At 36.6% G+C, this 22,720-nt stretch overlaps 2 protein-coding genes across 4 annotated transcripts in view; one reads left to right on the top strand and one right to left on the bottom strand.

The window, feature by feature from the left end:
- myo6a (myosin VIa) overlaps positions 1 to 9,678 on the top strand; it is a 100,568-nt gene extending 90,890 nt beyond the window's left edge. The window contains exons 28-34 of one of the 3 annotated variants that reach the window (XM_052098568.1): positions 282 to 442; positions 1,051 to 1,086; positions 1,344 to 1,382; positions 2,945 to 3,048; positions 4,169 to 4,300; positions 5,583 to 5,801; positions 7,781 to 9,678. In XM_052098568.1, coding sequence (XP_051954528.1) covers positions 282 to 442; positions 1,051 to 1,086; positions 1,344 to 1,382; positions 2,945 to 3,048; positions 4,169 to 4,300; positions 5,583 to 5,801; positions 7,781 to 7,980 — 891 coding nt within the window. In that variant the 3' untranslated portion in view covers positions 7,981 to 9,678. The remainder of the gene's footprint in view (positions 1 to 281; positions 443 to 1,050; positions 1,087 to 1,343; positions 1,383 to 2,944; positions 3,049 to 4,168; positions 4,301 to 5,582; positions 5,802 to 7,780) is intronic. The other 2 variants (XM_052098569.1, XM_052098570.1) reach the window with 2 other exon arrangements.
- A 202-nt stretch (positions 9,679 to 9,880) lies between these two features.
- The window catches only part of LOC127624323 (interphotoreceptor matrix proteoglycan 1), a 30,592-nt gene continuing 17,752 nt past the window's right edge, over positions 9,881 to 22,720 (bottom strand). Inside the window, exons 13-18 of the mRNA XM_052099103.1 lie at positions 20,248 to 21,887; positions 19,364 to 19,583; positions 19,018 to 19,228; positions 17,841 to 18,026; positions 11,862 to 11,943; positions 9,881 to 10,590 (exon numbers count right to left, since the gene is read on the bottom strand). Coding sequence (XP_051955063.1) covers positions 11,904 to 11,943; positions 17,841 to 18,026; positions 19,018 to 19,228; positions 19,364 to 19,583; positions 20,248 to 21,887 — 2,297 coding nt within the window. The 3' untranslated portion in view covers positions 9,881 to 10,590; positions 11,862 to 11,903. The remainder of the gene's footprint in view (positions 10,591 to 11,861; positions 11,944 to 17,840; positions 18,027 to 19,017; positions 19,229 to 19,363; positions 19,584 to 20,247; positions 21,888 to 22,720) is intronic.

The following is a 22,720-nucleotide window of genomic DNA, read 5'->3' as shown; positions in this document are numbered from 1 at the left end:
CGATTTTTGCTGTTTTTAAAGAAAAGTAGGGATGAGTCAAATACATTTTTGTGGCAATCAACATTATGCCACAAATGCTGTCGATTGAGCTTAACTTGTATTGAACCCGGAATATTCCTTTAACCAGAAGAGCGCTTGTAACATCATGGATACATGGACTTCTAAAGTGTGTACTTTGAATACACTGTTGCATATGATAAAAGTGTCTTCCAAATGCATAAATATAAATGCCATTTATGATGGAGTGGTTGATGTGTGACGTGTATTACTGTGTCTGTCAGGAGGAGATGGAGCTGCAGTTGGATGCAGAGAAAGAGCAGGACGCGGCACGGCAAACCATGCTGGAACAAGAGCGGCGAGATCGTGAGCTCGCCCTGCGGATCGCCCAGAGTGAGGCAGAGCTGATTCCAGAGGAGATGCCCGCAGACGCAGGTCTGCGCAGGTACTGTCACACCTGCACATTTGGTATCCAAGCATCTGACAAGACTCAAAGCTGTTTTTGTTTCATTTCATTTCGATGTGACCAAAAATCTTTTCACCATATGAGTCATTTTACATAACAGTAAGAGTTTTGTTCCAACTCCGCTCAAACACGCCTGCCTTTCAACCTTGATTTAACTGGTTCAGGTGTGTTTTTAAATAGAGGGTTGGAGCTGAACTCTAGAAACAGAGTTTGACATCCCTTATAGATACCATCTTACCTATACAATTCCCAATGGGCAGAGCAAATAAAATGATCAATTTTTGAGTCATTTGTCCCTCTATAAGGCAGAACCATATGTTCATTCGCCTAGAAAAGTAGTGCCACCTCAAATGATTAAGACAACTTTACAGCTCAAATAATAAACAGGGTTTTTACTGAATAATTCACGTAAGAGCTTTGACAAAAATGCAAGCTTTACGTTTCACAAATGCCGTGGATAAAGCTATAATTGTATTAAACACAGAACATTCCTTTAAAGCATTACTGGTGGTGGTATTGTCCATTTAATGATGGAGATTCTTTGTCTCCATCACTCTATTTAACACTCTTCCTCTGTGTTTTTACAGTGTTGCACCACAACAAAATCTCAAGAGCTTGACCATGTATGTTACATTTTACACTATGTCTCCTTTTGAAAATCATCATTATTGTATATTGCTAATTATTAGATTATCATAGTACACAGTAGTGTTAAATATCTACAGAAGTAATTATTGGGAATCTAGATGATGGGGACATAAATGCGGATATCAGGGGAGTATTCTGTTATAACATCCTGATATAAAACACATGCTGTACATAAATTAACACAAACATACATATACTAACATTTGTACGGTCCAATCATCATGTCCTATAGGGAGGAAATGGCCAAGGAAATGTCTGATCTGCTGGCTCGGTGGGTAGAGGGGTTTGTTTATATCACTACAGATCTGTTTGCAACCAAAAGGCTGTATCTTATCCTCTGAAAAATCACTTCAAAAACTATAAATTGATACATAATGGTTTATAATAATGTTTTGCACAATTCAGATAATCCAATTCAATCACAATATTTCATCTTGCTCAATTATTCCAAATTCTATAGTTTATATTAATAATTATTAATAACTACTTTATAGGCTATATAGTTATTGTATTAGTCAAATTATAGTTTCATTTCTGCTCAAGAATGAATCTGTTTCCTTCTTTAATCTGATTACAAGTTGCTATGCTTTTGTTCTGTTTCTGTAACTGATCGTGAAAGATTTCTTATTATTGAGACTTATTGTAATTTTTATTCTGAGGTTCTTTAAACCAGTATTTCTCAACCAGTGTAACCATGGTGTAATTGCAGGGGGGTCTGTATAATCGTTTAAAAAAAATATTTCACTGATGATGGTATTATGTGAAATAAATATTTTTTGATACAGGATTTTTTAATTGGCTATATTTTGGCACCACAATCTAATTTTCAAAAACAGAAAATCTCAGTTTTTATTATACAAAGGTATCTTGTTTTCTACAAATAAGACCAATTCACTCACTTATGTGTCAATTGTATCAAGCCATGTAAGTAAATTCAGTGTTATAATACTGTTCTGTTACTGAAATATAAAGTTTTGTTTTTGTTGAGACTGGTTTGACATATGATGGGGATCCAGTACTCAAAAATGGTTGAGAACCACTGGTTTAAACCATTGGTTACTCTGACAGTAACATCAATCCTTAAAAATAATTTTTTTATATTGAAGTTTATACAGTAGATGTATTTTGTTGCAAATCATGTACTGCACACTACAAGTCAAAAGTTTGGACACTCATTCTCTATTAAAATATATATATATATATATATATTTTCCCTCCATATTCTAGAATAATAGTTGATAAAATAACACAATTGGAAGTACAAAAATGTTCAAATAAATCAAAACAATCTTCTATTTGAACTTCTTCAATGTGCTTTGTCTAGAATACAGCTCTGCACCCTGTTCATTTTCTCTATTCATTCTCTCAACCAGCTTTACAAGGTGCATCCTGGGGTGCTTTTTAAACCGCATTGAAGGAGTTCCCATGTATGTTTTATGGTCAGAATATTTGTAAGATTATGAGATCAAATTAATGCCTGTCTAAACTTTTGACTGGTGGTGCATGTTTGTAGTGTAAATGTAGTGATGCTATTAATGATTATTTTTTAGTAACATTAGGAAGTCTGATTCATTTCAGCAAATTAGTAATTAAAATAGACCATTTTCCTGAGAGGTATTTTACATTTATCTTTATGTATTTAATGTATGTATAAATATTGCTCAGATATGTTACTCAAATGCCCAGCTCTAATTAGATGGGAAATTCTGTTACAGGCATTGTATTGTATTTGATTGTGTTCTCTGAAAGCCATTTGCATTTTTAATACTGTTCATTAGCATTTTTGTCCCCTTATTTTTTAATTTCTTCATTTGGTTTTGTTTGGTTTTTCAGAGGTCCACAGGTATCGGCCACTAACACTCAAGCTGATGTCAAGAAATATGGACTGAGCAAGTGGAAGTATGCTGAATTACGAGATGCCATCAATACTTCCTGTGGTAAGAGATTTCATTTAATATTTTTTTTTCTAGGGCTGTTAATTTAGTACAACAGCTGGATGGAGAGCAACAGAATGGAACTCGAAACTGGGGTCTTGATACACATTTTAAACAACCCCAATTCTGAAAAAGTTGGGACAGTATGGAACATGCTAATAAAAAGGAGAATGTGTCTTCAGTGCCCAAACACTTAATAAATGTTATTAGAAGAAATGGTGATGTTACACATTTTTTTCTGTGTAAGTCTCGACTGTCCCAACCTTTTTGGAGCATATCGCAATCATGTGATTTGAAATTAGTATACATTTTCAAAAAACATCTATATTCACATCATAGGTAAAACATCAAATATTGTGTTCTTGTAGTGCTTTCAGTACAGCACTGGGTGACTAGAATTCACTCCTTTTTTGTTTTTATTAGAATTTTCCATACCTTCCCAACTTTTTCAGGGTTGTACATTGAACGAATAATAACTTGACACATAATCTTAAAAATGCAACACTCAAGGCCAGATGCATCGCAATGGTCAAAGACAGCCATATAATAAATAGACAAACAATTAAAAAAAAGGTCAGACAGAGCACAAGAACACATCCTGTGCAAATGGTCCCTAAGTCTACCTTAGACAGATTTACAAACTTGCAAAATGGATTGCTGTGGACTGTAGGCCAGTGATAGACTTGTGTTCAATGAAATGGAAATAAAACAATTTATGGACTTCTCAAGCTTCTTTTTGTATGTACAATGCTTCACTCATCTGCCACAGTAATGTGCTAATGTATTTATCTTCCTTTGGGGGTTTTACTCAGTACATTGATATAAGCAGTACTTTTTCATAATGAATCATATTTTAATAAATTAATAAATGTAACAATTAATTGTAATTATATCAATGAAATATTGTCAGTTTCATTCATAAATGGGAACAATATAGATTTCATTAGTTGGTTTGTATTAGTCTCTTTTGATTTCAGAACAACAATAAAAATGGAATGAGCATTGCTAACCTTGTCATAGCAATTGGAAACTGGTTGTTGTTTGTGGTTATGGAAATTTTTTATTATGGAAATGTCTTGTTTTTAACTCTTTTTTAAAAAAAATTTTTAAATTATTATTCCAGATATCGAGCTGTTGGCGGCATGTCGTGAGGAGTTTCACCGCAGACTGAAGGTTTATCACGCATGGAAGTCAAAGAACAAGAAACGCAACGTTCAGGATGAACAGAGAGCTCCAAAAGTCGTCATGGACTACGGTTAGAAATACCACAGCTTCATATTTATAGAGTGACTAGACATGCCGATTTTCGATCCATGTCCCACATCCAAACAGAATTATGGGATGCCATTTGTCCTGATAGATAATCTTAAGGTTATTTTGATTGCTATCAATGTGACTGCAACTGTCTAATATCTTATAAAAACAAACCTATTCACTTTTAGTAATCTGATAAACCATTTCCATTGTCTTAAAAACATGAAAAAAGAGAAAGGGATAGTTTCTGTCAATATTTACTCGCCTTTGCGTTGTTCCGTTTGATGTTATTTCTTCTGTGTAACGCAAAAGGTGAATTTATTTTAAATAATAAAAATAAGTGTTCGTTTTTTTATCCTGGTCATTTGTTCACTGTATTAAATTCAGGAGGTCTCATTATAACATTGAGACTGGCTAGGCGTACACTCATTGTAAGAGTGTAAGGGTGCAACATAAATGGCACACTGTAAACAGAATCTCTTTTCTATTTTATTATGAAATAGTAGGAATAGTTGGGAGCCAAGGCTTCAGAGGTAAGACCAAAGTAATAAACCATCAGCTAAATAACTCCCCAACACATAACTTAATGACTTATGAAAAATGACTGTAAATACAATAATTACCTTACCTTAAACAAGCACTGCTCACCCTGTCCAGCTTTCCTAATTATAATAACTTTTTACAATATGCACAGAATGGCATCGCTCAAATTAACCCAAATAAACAAATAACACACGCTTCAACAATATGAAAAGCAGACAGTGTTGGCCACTTAAAATGTCATCACATTAGATGCAAAATGACAAGCAAGTTTTCAAACAAAGGATGAATACTTTTTGGGCCATTGTATATAAAGTGTCATCAATTACTTAAAATAAATTTAAATGTCTATAAAAATATTCAGATTTTTTAAATTAGTGTAAAAATTTCTAACTATATATTGTGATCTTATAATATAAGTGTTTAATCTCATAATTTTTTGTAGTTAACAAAGGAAACGAGAGCTTTTTTCAGCAATGCAATTACATTGATGACAGTTTGATGGGCATATATGCATACTTGCCATATAACTTGAATGTCATAATGCAAAAGTCTTAAAAAAACAACAACAGAAAACTCATCATATATATTATTTCTTAATGTTTTTGTCATGTTTTCGTGAGATTCACCCATTGTGAGAGACATTTTCTCTCGAAAAATTTAAAAATGTACTTTTAATTAATAGTTGGGTGGTTTCCAGACACTACAGTATTAATGAATGATGTGTATTTATCACCCTGTAGCCCAGCAGAACCCAGCTCCACCCGTCATGCATCAAAAGCACGAGATCATGATGAATCGACAGCAACGATTCTTCCGCATTCCCTTCATCCGCCCAGGGGACCAATACAAAGACCCCCAGAGCAATAAGAAAGGATGGTGGTATGCCCACTTTGATGGGCCGTGGATCGCCCGACAGATGGAGCTGCACCCAGAAAAACACCCCATTCTACTGGTGGCAGGTCTAATTCACTTTAAATACATTTCTTTAAAGCTGAAGGGACAGAATGACATAAATGAATGTTTTCAAACAGGTTTCCTAAACACTCATCCATCTTCCATTGGTTGAAAACAGAAACTCCTGCCCAAAACTCACACCATTGGTTGAGTCAGTGTCGCTACTGTGTGACAGGCCGGTGGGGATGTTTTGAAATGTTTTTACTCTGCATATTAAACTTGGATAAAAGAGAGGATTATCATAGATAAAAGTACACAATCCACCTTTAAATACATTAAATATTTTAATTATATATATTTATTTATTTATTTATTTATTTATTTACAAAAAAAAATTTGTCTGTTTAAGTGCTTCATGTGTTTATGATATGTGATATATCGGTTACCATGTCATTGTCGGGCAATGTGTTTTTCTTTCAGAATTATCAGAATATGAAATATAAAACCTGCTTTTATCAGGTCCTGAATTGTGGAGTAACTAACTATAATTAGTGCTATCTCAACTACATTTTTCAGTAGTGTGACATTAGTTTTAAAACAGTGTTGCATTCCCACTATTAAGATTTTTCACTTTTTCCAGTGCATAGCAGTGTAGCATAACACATGAGTAGATGTCGACCGATATATCGGTTTTACCAGTTAATCTGTTGCTTTTTAGAACTATCGGTTATTGGCAATAATCGACATCCGTGTTCCTCTGTGGCCAAAGCTCTTTATCTGGTGAATATATAGGTTACAAAAAGCTTAATTTGGGGAATATTTACATACAGAGCATTGTGATTGAGCCAAGAATCTGTCACCATCACTGTTTATGGATTAATTCATGATTATTAATATGAAATGTTATAAAATGGACACACAGGACAATTTGCAATGTTTACCTTATAGTGATTCTTTTGTAAAACATTCTAGATAAGAGCACAGGTTTTGTTTCCCATGTGAGTTTGTTTGATACATTTCAAAATAAGAGTCCTCGGCGTAAATAGCATCTGCCACACAGTGCAACTGTTTGCACCCCACAGAATATACGATAAACTGAACAGTAGATGTGACGTGAGGTGTGAAGATGGAGTGTGAATGCATACTGTTGTCCTACTGACCGCGGTTCCAATCCATGTTTAGTCCCACTCTTTTTCCCCATTTGATTTCCGGTTTCCACTCTTAATATTTCCTTTAATACTACTTAAAATAATAGATAAAAATGAATACAAAGGTTTATTTCATCTCAGTGATTTGGTCATGGTGAATGACAGTGAGGGGTTTGATCTGGAGGCGGGGTCTGTTGATCGCACTTGTTCCCTCCCTCGGTTCGGCATTATGTGTAGATTGCATCACTGTATTATTAATATTGTAGTAACCATGTTTTTTTTGGCAGAAACCATAGTTTTAATGCAGTTAACCATGGTGTTAGTACAATGATATGATGGTAATATGGTAACCATGGTTAATTTTGTGGTTATTTTAAAATACTGTGATGAAACCATGGTTACTGTAGTAAACACCAAGGTTAATTTTTCTATGGTAAGGTTAAGGTTAGGTTTAGGGGTGGAAGTTAATGTAGTGTCTGTGGGACTCTAAATAAACAAGATAAACACACTGCAGTGATGGTCATATACTGTATGTTAGTATTTAAATATGGGTGCAAATATTACCAGTGTGCAATTAGTATCTGCCATTTTTTTGCACCAGGGTTGGGGTGCAAATCATTTGTGCCACTATTTGCACTGGGGTGTAAATAGCATAAACCATTATTTGCATTAATTGAGTGCAAAAAGTCTGGCATTATGCACCAAATCCTAATTTTGTTCTGTATATTATATGGATAGGTTTTTAAAATTGGCCACCCTATACGTTATCGTCCAAAATATGTTTTAATTCTATTTGCCAAAAGTTCAATATCTGTGCCTCCCTATTCTGTGAAATATGTTATACGGGTTTGTAAATGAATGTTTATCTGAACTGTTGTACATGTTTGTCTGTATAGGTAAGGATGACATGGAGATGTGCGAGTTGAGTTTGGAGGAGACCGGTTTGACACGGAAGCGTGGTGCTGAGATTCTCCCCCGCCAGTTTGAAGAGATCTGGGAACGCTGTGGAGGAATTCAGTACCTTAGAAATGCCATCGAGAGCAGACAGGCCCGGCCCACTTACGCCACTGCCATGCTGCAGAGCATGCTCAATTAAACACACACACACACACACACACACACACACAAACACACACACACTCTATATCTGAAGAGCATCTCTAATGCAAGAAAGAAGAATTTCTTAATCATATTTTTGTCTTGTTTCCCAGGAAAAACAACAACATGCTTGCAAAATTGTGTACAATAGGAAGACTTGTTTTCAGAGGATATATCTTGATGTTTATTTGTCTTACCACACTGGCATATAGTTTGATTAAAGCAGAAATCTCTCAGCATTTAGTAAGGTTTATGCTTTAAACAAGATTAGATTTGTAAATGGGGTTGAAAAATAACTTATTTCAAGATGTATTTTCTGATTAATCTGAAAATTATGCTTCCCAAATAAATGTATTTTGTTTTGAGGAAAACAAGAGACAAAAACTGATTAAGAAAATTGTCTTTTTTGCTGTGAAAATACACTGGTCTGTGTGTACACAAACTTAGCTCTGTAATTTGATTTGAAGGGAAGACAGCCTGCTTAACAAGCATTCATTTAAAAAAAAAAATTTTTTTTCTTTTTAGTATTTCTTTAGTAACTGTCTCATATTTTTTTTTTTTTTTTTTCATATTTTAAATTCTGCCACATTGAATCATTCCATTGATTTGACTTAAATTACTGTTCTTTACAGTGTAATTTTCTCTAAACTGCCTCTTAATATAGTCTAAGTAAAACATTTTGGTATATGAATAATCCACAAATAATTCATTGGGAATGTTCCTTAGAAGAAATTCAATAAGTGTGTCTTTTCCTAACATTTAATTGAGTCTTGAATTGAAATAAAGACATGTAGACGTAAATACTGAGATGGTTCAGCACTTTACACTATTCTGACTTTTGATATTCACTGTCAATTTAACAGCTTGCAATAAGCTATAATACAGTAAATACAAAACTCTGGTATGTAATGACCACTAAATGTGACTTGAGTGGAAGAAAAATGTTTAATAAAAATGATTTTAATAATATATTTTTAATGATATATTTAAAGCCCTAATTATATACACACACACACACACACACACACACTTACAAATAATACCATGAATTATTTTTATTTAGAATTGTATTTATTCAGGAAGCATTATAAAAAAAATAAAAACCCTATGTCAATATTTGGTGTGACCACCATATGCCTGTATAACAGCACCAATTGTCCTGGGGACACTTGCACAATTTTTAAAGGTCATTGGCAGGTTGGTTGTTCAAAGCTTGGAAAACCTGCCACAGTTCTTTGTATTTAGGCTTCTGTCTCTTCATGTAATTCCACACTGACTGAATGATGTTGAGATCCGGGCTCGGTGGGGGTCATACCATCTGTTGCAAAACACATTTTTCTACTTCTATTCTATTGTAGTTACAAAACAAACATTTGGAAATGTAAAATTAATATTTCCTCTTGACACACTACAGCAGAAGATATAAAATTCCCATTAGAATGAGGAATATTCAAAAATATGCTAATGACTATTCATTCTAAGTAATAAAATAAATATGAAATAATTAATGACTACATTTTTTCAAATAAAAACTAAAGCCTTAATAATAGTTTCTGTTTCAGTGCAAATAGTGGAAGAAAAAACAAAACATTTATACAAGTCATTCATTACAGTGAATCTGTTATGCATACAAATGTAACTAATCTAGAATGGTACTAATAAATGTTAATGTAACATTACATTTGGTGCCAAATATAAAATAAAGTGTTACAAAAAAAAGGGTCCAGATTTGGCAGGAAAAAAACCTGAACAAGCATTTAATAAATAAAATAATTTTTTACCAAAAGTTTTTTTTATTATTATATTATATATATATATATATATATATATATATATATATATATATATATATATATATTATTTTTTTTTATTTTTTTTTTTTACAAATAACGGTAAAATATATGTAAATTGAAACCTTAAACTAACCTTTTAGAAAACATGCAAACTAGTGATGCCACTGGGCGGTCTTAACAGTAAGAACTTGATGCCAGTCACACTCATCTCATTTGCTTTGGAAATTCGCATCCGATTAAGTGTGGCTCAATAATGAGATTTACGTTTAGCAAGTTCTATACTTATGATTTACATTAGAATTTTAGCCAAAATTATAGACATTTTATGAGTCATTTGGGCAAATGTGACATTTTTAAATGTTTATTTTTTTATGTTTTTGCAACCTGACTTATTTTACATTCGGCACCCCATAGTATATCAATCAAAGAATGTTTCCAAAGAAGTCTGTACTTTTCTGCTTTTCACAGGACAACCATGCTAAATGACAAAAATGCCTTCACTACGCTTAAGTACGCTTTAATTTATAATAATTAAATACCAAATCACAATATGTTCCCATTTTAAGAATGTTGAAACACATTATGTATTCTCTGAGAATGACTAATAATTTCCTCATTGTGAGGAAACTAAATAATTTCTGCAATCATGTGCAAACATTCACTTTTGACATTCAGTGTTTCTGATGGGTCAAATATGAATCAACAGCGTCTAGACTTGACCCATTTGTTCAGGAAGTTTTGCTGCTCATTCTGAATCTGGAGTCTTCATGAGTCAAGCATCATTGGAGGAAAACATAAAATGCATCATCCCAGCTCTGTTAATAGACAAACAAATAGTTTTGCATTGATGTGACAAATATTTCAGAGTGACTCGCACCCAAGTGTAAATAACACTTGCAACACAGCAATTGTTTATACCTCAATAGTCTGGTGGAACACAGAAAACTACAAAGACTACAAAGACACTGATGTTGAAATGGAGTTGGTAAAAAACTATATGTAAATATACTTTATATTCATATAGTCGGGCAATTCAAGTTCAAATCTCTTTTAATTAATTTTTTTAAATAACATTTATTTAAATTAAAATAAACATCAAATATTTAAAAGGGTGAAATAAAGTGCCCAATTGAATTATAACTGAAGGAGCATCTTCTGCACCTTGTGCTTTCAGTTGAGATAACAAGTATGGTGTCTTAAAGGGTTAGTTCATCCAAAAATGAACTTTCTCTCATCATATACTCACCCCCATGCCATCCCAGATGTGTATGACTTTCAATCTTCTGAAAATTTTTGGGGCAACATAAAAGTACTCCAGAAGACTCTGGTGGTTAAATACATGTCTTCTGGAGTGGTATGATAGGTGTGGGTGAGAAACAGATCATTATTTAAGTCCCCTTTCCTTCACTTTGTTCTTCTGTTTTTGGTGATTCACATTCTTTGTGTATATCGCCCTCTACTGGACAGGGAGGATATTTTTTATATATATATAAAAAGGACTTAAATATTGATCTGTTTCACACCTATCATATAGTGTCTGAACACATGGATTTAACCACTGGAGTCATATGGATTACTTTTATGCTCCCTTTGTGTGGATTCTTCAAATATTTGGCACCCATTCACTTGCATTGTATGGACCAAACATTTTCAGATTTCTCTAAAAATGTTTACGTCCCTGGGAATTTGTGCATGTATGGGGAAGAGCCTGGAAGAGCCCACTATGTATTTAAAGGCAGCAGTGATGAGGCACCACTGACCTCAGGTGCACTGTGTCATGCTACCAGTGATGCCCCTCTTATATAAAACAATTTTAAAGTATAAAACAGGTATATTATTGTACAAATACAAAAAGTGTATGCTAGTTTTTAAACTAAGGTGCGAACAGCATCTGGCACCATTTACGCTGAATGGACCTACAGATCTGAGACATTCTACTTAACATCTTTATTTGTATTCAGCAGAAGAAAGTCAGACATATGGGATGGCATGAGGGTGAGTAAATGATGAGAGAATTTAAATTTTTGGGTGAACTGTTCCTTTAATGTGCTTAATTTAAATGTGGACTGATAGTTTGGTTTGTTACCTCACAAACAGCCAGGTATTCTAATGTGTGAATCTTCAGTGATTAACTCATCAGGCCTGGTATTGTGGACTGCTGTCTGTCTCTATAAAACAAAACAACACAGGCAGCTGTGTGAAGGACTGATGTCAAATGTTAAAGAAACACATCAAGATCACCTGAATGAAAAATAAAACATTGCATTGAATTATCCAGGAAAAACTCACAGGGGTGTCAAGCAGTTCTGTAAGAAAGACATTAGTACATTTAGACATTCTTTTGTACAAAACAGACATTTGTTTTGTAGTGGAAAAATGCTGGAAATTGTATACTTTTTTCCCCATTTGCAGACCTGTTATGGGGAGCAAAATGTTTTCTATTGCAATTAATATAATTACAGCATTATAATGTCATAGTAAAAACAAGGTTTAACTAGGTTTGTATAACAAGAATGTGTTTGCAAGGCAGCCTTTATGACATCATCATGTACCCAAAGGATATTTTGACATCATCATGTACTGAAAGGCAATTGAGATGTCATCAGGTCTCCATGAGACATTATGACATCCTTAGAGAGCCTAAGGTTATTATGACAACATCAGGTATCCAAAGGCCATTATGATGCCATCACTGTCAATTTAGGCATTCTAACAATGTGTCAATAAGAGATTTTGAAACTGTAATGTTGTTAATGATCACGAACAGATGGCATACCTAAGACTGAAATTATCTGCAAAACAAAGATCAACAAATATTGAAAATATTGAAATAAAAATAAAAGGCACAGAATAACATCGAGAAATTCGTTAAATCTGAGAGGGGTAAGGTCAGAAACATACTGTGTACAAGAAGTTGACAAAAGCAGAAGTAAATGCTTGGTCAACATACCGCAAGCACAGAGTTCTGTTGAACATACTTAATGTTTCTTTGGTGGTAACAAAACTCAGAACTCAAGGTGACAATAGAGTTACCTTAAAATTTCTGTGCAAAAACAAAATGACCATAGTAGGTTGAGTACAGATCGGGCCAGTGAAATACGTTTGTATGTTTCTACACTTATAAAGCAAATACTTGCACATGCCAGTGCAATTATTAATTGTCTCACTACTTGCAACATTATACATCTTTAAAGAACGCAGGATGATTATGACTGTAACCCTGGTTCCCTGATAGGTATGGAAACGAGATGCTTCTTCAGTTGCTGACGCTACTGGAAGTTTCATCTAGGAATAATGATTTCTGAAGCCCTTTAGAATCACGGCAATTTATTGGCACATAGCGCTTGATGCTTTCTCCCCTGATGCATGTGTCATTGCAAGCATATGAAGTGGACCACAGTGCTATTTAATAAGGAATTTTGACTGAAGGTAAGAGAGTGCATCTCTTGGACCCTTTACAGAGAGAAATCAGTAGTGTGGCCAGCGCCCGCAGCGTCTCGTTCCCTCTTTTCAGGGAACCAGGTTTCAGTCGTAATCGCACCATTCCCTTTCATGTCGGTCATTTTGACACTGCCTCAGTTGCTGACGCTTTGGGAACTTTATACCATCATGCCGTGCAACTGATCCACATGCAATAGCGATACCTACTAGCCAGTATGGTAGTTAAAGGAATTGACAGAACTTCCCCTTCATATTGCTAATAAATCTTTTTCTAAACGTGGATTTGTGCGTTTTCAACTTCCAGTGTTGTCACTTGCATCGGCGTATAATCTTAGCGGGTCAAGTGATTAAAGTAATACTTTTGTAAAAATAAAAAACGTGGCTCTGTGAAGTATATGCACTATAGTGCATATACTTCACAGAATCGAGATAATTAGGTAGATGACATGAAGTGATGGTCTGAGGTTATTTGATATCATTAACTAATTCAACCTGTTATGACTGCAAAAACTTGAAAAAGCTGAGCCTGAAATTATTGTTACACTTAACTTAAACACTTAAATGGTTGTTGTTCTCCATCTGGATTGCTCTTTTTGGTAGGTTTTACATTGCTTCTTGAGACCAGAAACAGAAAACAGGCAATAAGAATCATCATGTCATTGCCCAGTGGTTGCTCAGGAAAACTGGGGAAGGAAGAGGGAGGATAAAACAATAATTTTAATGTGGCAGTGAAATTAACCAACCCAGGTAGTGAAGCATCGCAAACTATGTCAATTCAAATTGTGCTGAGGAAGACACAAGGTAGTCATTGACTGCCAGCTGACATATTACCACTATCCATCAGGGTAATAGGACATTCAACATACAACACTCGATAGAGGCTGATTAAAAATGGCAGAGTCCAAAGACCAATAGTCAAGAGACAATGCACTAGCTTGCAAGTTAGTAGCACTGAAAAATTAGCCCTCCTTTACAGCAAGAACCTGAGAAGAAAGGGGGGAACCACCAAGTTCTAAAACCAGGCAAACCAGGTTTTTTTTTATCTGGAAATGCCTGGAAAACCATTGCATGCGTCCACGTAATGGGCCAGAGGATACCTGTGACCACCGGTACCGAACGCCATCCACCCTCAGGGAACGGCCATACAACATTTTAACATTGGGTATTGGACATTTTTGTGAATTAATGTTTTATTGGAACATGACAATTTTTTGGCATGAAACCAACAACAGAACAAACAGAAAAAGTGTTGTATCCCAGTAACTAGCGGGGATATTGAGGGAAAGTCTGTGGGGTCACGAAGGAGTTGTCAGTGCTTTCTTTAGATCTGGAGCGATCAGGTCTGTGATCCATGGTTCTCGCTTGGTACTAGCACCGTCATGCTGGCCTGTCCCAGAAGCAGTCTTTTTGCTGGGATGAGGGTGATTTGGAAGCACGATCTTCCACTTAGGTCAAGGCCACTGGGACCTAACCGCTGGGAGGCAGAGTACCAGGAATACAGATTTTAGGGCCTCTGCAAGATGTGTTTGTAGGCTTGTGACTTCTTTTTGGCTGCTTAGAACCGCTTGGTGAAACCACTCATGGTGTCACCAAACAGGCCCTGTTGTGACACTGGAACATCAAGAAACACAGCTTTGTCCTTGTCACATAGCTCTATAGCCCTTGCTTAAGAATCCAGATGTAAGTCTGCAAGACTTGGATGGGTGCGTGGGCTGGTCATCCAGCCCGTTGCAGAGGAGGGGCACAGGAGGGCTGCCACTACCTCTTCCACCAGGGGAATCTCAGTATAAACCTTCTTCGAAGCATGGTCAAGCATTGTAAAGGCTGTAGCTCTAGAACTAGTGTTCACGCAAAGTAAGGTGAACAGCATTTTTTGTGAGCTGTTCATGCAACTCGTTGAGAAACAGCAAAACCGATCATCAAGTCGAGAACGCATGGGTGCACTCTGAGTGGGCCACTCAAGTTGAGCTTGTTGAGCATCCCCGTCTTTGTCGTTACCACAAAACGTGATTGCAATACGCGTGCCGACAGTGTCAGCGCAGGCAAACTCAATGTGAGAAGATGCTTTAAATGGAGACCTGGAGGCAAGCAAGGCTTGTACCAGTAACAAATCCTCCTCAAACTCTCCTTGCTCTATATCCCACCCTCTGCACACCTCCCTTGTGTGGTCCCTCAGGAGCCACAGAAGGAGAATGGTGGGAGGGCAGGGGACTGGCATAATCCTTCATAAAAAAGGCAAGATGAGAGTGAACCATCTTGAGTACCGTGTGCTTGCAATGAACACAATCAGTCTCACCGAGCGCAGCCTCTGTGTGAGCTTGGCCTGGGCAAATAACACAGCACTCGTGCCAGTCAAGCAGAAGAATATATTGTTCGTATGGTGGGAAACATTTGCGAAACGCTATGTTGAAAAAGATGTTGTAATGCAAAAGGCTCTTTTATGTTCTTTTGTACCATGAAGACACACACTCAAATCACAATTGCAATTAGCATTATGAAATGCATTAAATCAAATGATACACTGTCATTTGAAGCACAACAGGAAGCTGAAAATAATCTTCTCGCTGATGAAGTGCAGTATCAACAGCGAAGTGAAGTCTTGTCTGTCCAGTAACATACAGGAAGCAGAAAATAATCCACTATCTGAGATGTACAAGCTCAACGGCGAAACACAGTGTTATGTTGTTTGTTGAAGCACCACAGGGAAGTGAGGTTGTGCAGAATCAAATGACGGAGTGAACAGTTGGGTGCCCAGTGTACAAGAGATGATATTGCATCTAAGGGTGTGAATGGATAATCGACATTCATTTAACAATTCGGTGCACCATTATTCGAATAACAAAATCACTATTTGTTATTCTACATGCGCAATAGAGGTCTTCAAACCGACCCAAACTCAACAAGTTCCAACAAACCGCTGTGATTTTGGCCAGGCTTGGGTCAGTTTTTCAATATATAGGGTGAGTTAGGGGCCAATCAAACATGCTTTTGTGTGTGTGTCTGCATTTTACTTCTATATACTGTTAATGCGCTGGACGTATGTCTTTGTGGCACAGGATCAGCAAATTTTTAGACAAAAAGTAAAGTTAAAAGAAATGTTTCCACATTTTCCCTGTTGTCCGACGCACTGTGGGGCTGATCAGGGGCAGACTGGCCATCGGGAGAACGGATAAACGTGACGCGATATGCAGAAAAGGACTTCGATATGAGAAGTTTTCATTTGATGATCTATGTATTGTGTTATTTAGGCTCATAGATCACTATGCCCTTTATTTGCTGCTATTTTCAGTAGTATGAGGAAATTTAATTGCAATAGACATTCTTTATTCCCGCATCCCAACTCCGTAAGAAAAACAAATTAATGGCTTATGAAACCATGTGGTTAACCTGAAAGTTTAAAACAGTAACCATGCACATCCATAATTGTGACCCTGAAGGATGTCTGATCAAATAGCACTGTGCTTCACCTTATATGCTCGTGATGATCAACGCACCAGGGGTGGAATGTCTAGTGCTGTCTGACAATAAATTATTATGATTCTATAGGGCTTTAGACATCATCACTCCTGGGCAGAGCTTTCCATAGTGTCAGCAACTGACACTATGGAAGTGACCGACTTGAAAGGGAATCACATTTAGCATGCTAACATGTGCTAATGTTCTCTAGATGTTAAATAAAATAGATTCAATTGAGTTATTTTGACATAAAAAAAATATTATAAATGATCAAGTTCCAGTTAAGTCCTCAGTTAACATCTGGAACCAACGTAAACAATTTAATTAAGTAATTTCAACAAGCAATTTTTTGGAGGAGACAGTTTATGCTAATGTCCACTAATGTTGCGCTAATGATAGTGTCCCTTGCGACAATGCTGAGAATGCAATTTATACTTGTGTTGCATTATGAAATGTGCTCTGATGGAATGCATGTACTTGCATAGAGCATGTTTATGGTGTAAAGAAGTGTGCTCATATAACAAAATGACATGAAGAATAGACAGAGGAATCAGTAGACAAATTGTTAAAATACCTGCAATTACATTGTTACGTTGTCCCATCACATTACACTGCTATAATTCCAATTTACTTACTTAATAATCAACCCAAGGCAAGGTTTTACATAGCCTAAGTTATATGTCTTAAAAATATTATAATTCACATGCTTTTTATCAAATCCATAATTATGCATTAAGCTCTGAAAAAGCATCTGTAACATGATGTTGATTACCATAGAAAACAATTTAGACTCATCTGTCAGTTTGTAAAAACAGTAAGTGCAGTACTCTAATGCAATTTGTATTTGTTTATGCTGAAGGATAAGCCAAAATAATTTTCCATTGTAATCGAGGATATGATAACTTAACTTGTATTGTGCCCAGAGCATTACTTGAAGTGTTAAAGACTTAAAAATGTATTACACAAACTTGACTTACAAATTTACACACAGATTATCCAGATTGCCTTTATTATATTTTTTGCTTACATTTAAATATCAAGTTGTCTTGTTGAATCTTCAGATAATTAATTATGTGTACGTATTGTCTATGTGATCTTTGATAAAACAACAAATGATCTAAATGCAAATATAAAAAATAAATAAATCTGACAAAAAAGACCTGCTTACACTAGAGTTAGTGTCTTTCTGGTCCGTACACATTTCCTGCACATAGATAACATGAGAGAAATTATGGCATAAAGAAAGGCGAGCGCCCCCACTAGGCAAACTAGGGAAAGAAAGGGGTCTAGAGGCAGCACGACCAGTTCTGCACATCTCTCCCCGATAAAGTGCCAGAATTTACCTACAGGACATCTAAAAGGGTCAAGAGAGACAGTTAGAACATATACAAAAGGACTTAATCTTAAAGAGCTCTTGCACAGTTAAGGCCAAAGTATACTTCGGTTGTTCCTGTTACTGATCGGAACACGCACAGTATGTCTGAAGCAAATTTCGTCATCAGCACAGTATGTATGGACTGTCTGCGTGGGGCCCAGATTTTCTCAACACCTGGACAGTCCTCTTCTATGCACATTGTTACCATATGAGTTTACTCTTGAAATTAATAAAAGAGTAGCGGTCATAGTGTGTATGAGTTGAACATGTTGATATTCGTTTGCGGTCAACAGAGTATACTGTACTTAAAAAGGCTGAGACTGTCTGTGAGATGACCCAGAACACGGGAAGAAGTATACCCGAGCCTTTACACAGCAACATCCAAATGTTTACATGTTTCTAAGTCTGGAGTAATTTCCTAAAGGTGAAGGGTGTAATTTTTTGGATGTTAAAACACTTTCTTCTCTCCTACCTTAATATGGAGAGACAACTAGAGTATAATCGAGCAATTCGTAGATTGATTCGGTTCACAAGCAGTGTGGCTCTGTGGTTTGTTATAGCATTCTCACCAGCCCAACATAACAACATTTCCCAACAAATGGCATGAGCTTGGGGCATAACTCCCTGTTTTTTTTAACCAACGGCATAAGGGGGAGAGTACAAGAAACTTCTTTGAAAGCAATTGTTATTTTTGCAATTCCTTTTGTGATGCTAGTAGCACATAAATTACATACTTCACCTTTAAATAAATTACCACAAAGCACAACCAAAACTACTGAAGTGCTGAAACAAATTGTCCCACTATCATAGTAGTAAACAGGTTTGCCAACATACAGTCAGAAACTTGATTTAGCTAAAAACTAAAGCAACAGTAGAGAGAATATAATAACTTTTATTCAAATATATGATAGAATTGAATTTAGAGACTTGGTTAAATTTTAAATCTAACTGTGATTGTTTGCTGAGGTACCTGCAAGCAGCACCATGCCCTGGTAAAATCTCACACTTTCCTCCATTCAGACAGAAATCAGGCTGGACAACACAGAGACTTTGACATGGCAGTCCATTCAGCGTTACGTAGCCAGGCTCACACAAACATTGAGCTTCCTTTGTCCACCGGTTCACCACACATTTGGAAAACTCATTGCAGGCAAGAAACTTGCAAGGATCCGCTTCATCAGCTAAAATTAAAAAGAAAATGTAATCTAATTTGTAGCAATTATTGACCTTTTGTGAGTAATGCTATCCAACCATACTGATTCAGTTTGAAATGAATAGAAATGACCAGCAAACCCCTGTGCACCAGTAACTCTTACCTGGTTCTATATCTAAGGAATGGCTGTCAATCTTTATGTCCAGACGCTGGGCCGCAGCATCACAGAAGTCTTCCAAGACTCCTTGGACCGCCTGAGTAATGTTATATGGCACAGACTTGGCAAATTTCATCTTGCTGTTGACCACCACGCTTCCATTTCTGAAGTTTAGGATTTCTAACTGCTTAAAGCCTGTTAGGTTAGACTGTAGGTACGGGAGTAGCTGTGCAAAAAGACGAAAAAAGCTTGGTTTATGTATTTACACCAATTGTAGTAGACTTAGAAGGGCCTCCCATTAGCCTAAGCACTAATCTTGTTTTCCTCTATAGTAATTCTTTAAACAAAGAGGTCTAACACATATTATCAGGCAGGGCCAACGCTAGCTATAGGCAGACAAAGAAATTGCTCCTGTTTATGTCTCCTGTTCTTAAAAAATAATGTGTAAAACTGTATGTAGGATGCAACGATAAACTTACAATAACTGCAGTGTTACATTAATAATAATATTGTATTTGTATATTTCTTTTCTAGAACCCAAGGTCCTATTACATTCTGATTTATCTTAAATGATTCAACTAAATTATTTTCACATGACCTCAATTCATTGCACGTTTAATTCAGTGAGTGACTTCCAGTTATCATCTCTGAAGAAAATATGGTCCATTTTGGCAGTTTAATAAAATATTGTTATAATGGGTCATGAATGAGAATGAGATGTTAAGATTGATGTTGGTGTTACTTCTGTTTAATAAGCTCTGACGAATTAAGAAATTAAGAACTACACAATTATATAACAGGCACCGTAAAATCTCAAAGTGAAGAATCCTTAGATAAAAGATCATGAAAATGTTATTTGACAAAATTAGGTAATCAATAGTTGCACTCACCAGTTCTAAAAATCTGTTTTCCAATGATCTATATTCTGCGGAGCTCCTATTGAAAAGATCTTCTGAGAACATCACGTTTGTAACACGCAAACTGAAAAACACTACTAGCTCTTTGCCTTTGGTAGCTGTGGTCATTGAGGGAGTTGTCATGTACTTCAGTGATGGTGCTTGTGTTGTCTGCAATGGATGTCCTTCATTTGGAAAAGAATATCCACCATCATAACTCAACAAGTCAATGGTCTCTGTACTTACTACATCCATTTGGTCTAAATCAGTGGCTAGAACTTCTGAATTAATTGAGGGGTCCTCATTTTCCACTTTCTGAACTCTTACAACTTCTAACTCCTTAGGTACAGTGTCCTGGACAACAGGTGATTCCACTCTTTCAGTTGGCGAACCAGAATCCTCTTCCTCTTCCACAGGTGTTGAAGTAATGACAGGTGCATCTGTTAAAACTACTTCAAAAGGTCCAAGGTCTGCAGACATAGTTGTCAAAGGAGAATCAGTTGCAAGTGTTAATGATGCAGTCTCCTCCTCAGGTAGTGAAAAAGTCTCTGCAATATTTAATAATGCAGTCACATCCATAGGCAATGAGACAGTTTCCTCCACAGGTGATTTTGCAGTTTCCACCACAGTTAATGATGGAGTCTCCTCCATAGGTAATGATACAGTCACCTTCACAGGCAGTGAAGCAGTTTCATCCATAGGTAATGATGCAGTCACTTCCACAGGTAATGATGCAGTCTCCTCCACAGGTAGTGATGCAGTCACCTCCATAGGCAGTGAGACAGTTTTCTCCACAGGTGATTTTGCAGTTTCCACAACAGTTAATGATGGAGTCTCCTCCATAGGTAATGATACAGTCACCTCCACAGGCAGTGAAGCAGTCTCCTCCATAGGCAGTGAAGCAGTTTCATCCATAGGTAATGATGCAGTCACTTCCACAGGTAATGATGCAGTCTCCTCCACAGGTAGTGATGCAGTCACCTCCATAGGCAGTGAGACAGTTTCCTCCACAGGTGATTTTGCAGTTTCTACCACAGTTAATGATGGAGTCTCCTCCATAGGTAATGATACAGTCACCTCCACAGGCAGTGAATCAGTCTCCTCCACAGGCAGTGAAGCAGTTTCATCCACAGGTAATGATGCAGTCACTTCCACAGTTAATGATGCAGTCTCCTCCACAGGTAGTGATGCAGTCACCTCCATAGGCAGTGAGGCAGTTTCCTCCACAGGTGATTTTGCAGTTTCCACCACAGTTAATGATGGAGTCTCCTCTATAGGTAATGATACAGTCACCTCCACAGGCAGTGAATCAGTCTCCTCCACAGGCAGCGAAGCAGTTTCATCCATAGGTAATGATGCAGTCACTTCCACAGGTAATGATGCAGTCTCCTCCACAGGTAGTGATGCAGTCACCTCCATAGGCAGTGAGACAGTTTCCTCAACAGGTGATTTTGCAGTTTCCTCCATAGATAGTAATGCAGCCTCCTTCATAGGCAGGGAAGCAGTTTTCTCCACAGGTAATGATGGTTTCTCGACCATAGGCACTAATGCTGTCTCCTCCATAGGCAGGGAAGCAGTTTCCTCCACAGGTAGTGTATGTTGTTTAGGGACATCCTCTCCCTTAGTGTCTTCCTCTAGGAAAACAATATTGAAGTGTTAAAAATAAAATTTGGAAAAAATTTGTGGATCAAAAACACAACCAAGCAAAAATTTTCATACGCTCAGCTCCATTTACAATAGATGACTTCCACCTAAAATAACTGCTTCCCCACTTAGTTTTCCTGTTCGGCATTACCTTTGGCTTTGCACCTCATCCATTCTGAACTCTATCACTATCACATTAATAAGACCCTGCAGTTCTGCAGATCAGATCTGTGACTGTCAACTACTACACACTAAAGGGTCAATAGCATGTAGACACCCCCTTTCCAATGAACGTGTTTGGTTATTTAAGCTACGCACATTACTAACAAAAGATTACAGCTATTCAATCTCCTTAGGCAAACATGTTCAGTAGAATTAGGTGTTCCAAGGACCCCATTGACATGTAACTTAAGCACTGTCATAGGATGCCACCAATTAAATGAATTAGTGACTCTGGTGTGAAAGACTGGCCTACAGCCCAAAACACATACTGCATGCCATTGGCCAACACTGGTGCATCACATTACTAATGCTCTTTTATCTGTATTGGAGCAAACTCTGGAGCTATGCTCAAGTGAACAGCCTTCCCAGAAAGTAAAAGCTGTTTGGGCAGGATAGAGAGGACCAGCTTCCTATCATTGTCCATAGTTTGGTGTGGTGTTTGGTTACACCTGCGGCCATAAAGTGTAGTGTATATTCCCCAGTAAATTGTCAAGTTAATTCTAAAAATTGTTTGACCAAATATTTATATGAAGAAATAGACTCTCACCCATCACTATGAGTTCTGGCTCCTCTTTTTTGCCAATAACAAATAGTAAGGCTT

This window comes from Xyrauchen texanus, chromosome 30, assembly GCF_025860055.1.
Source record: "Xyrauchen texanus isolate HMW12.3.18 chromosome 30, RBS_HiC_50CHRs, whole genome shotgun sequence".
Classification (NCBI taxonomy): domain Eukaryota; kingdom Metazoa; phylum Chordata; class Actinopteri; order Cypriniformes; family Catostomidae; genus Xyrauchen; species Xyrauchen texanus.
Note: the sequence above shows the minus strand (reverse complement) of the source record. Positions and strands in the feature narration are given on the sequence as shown.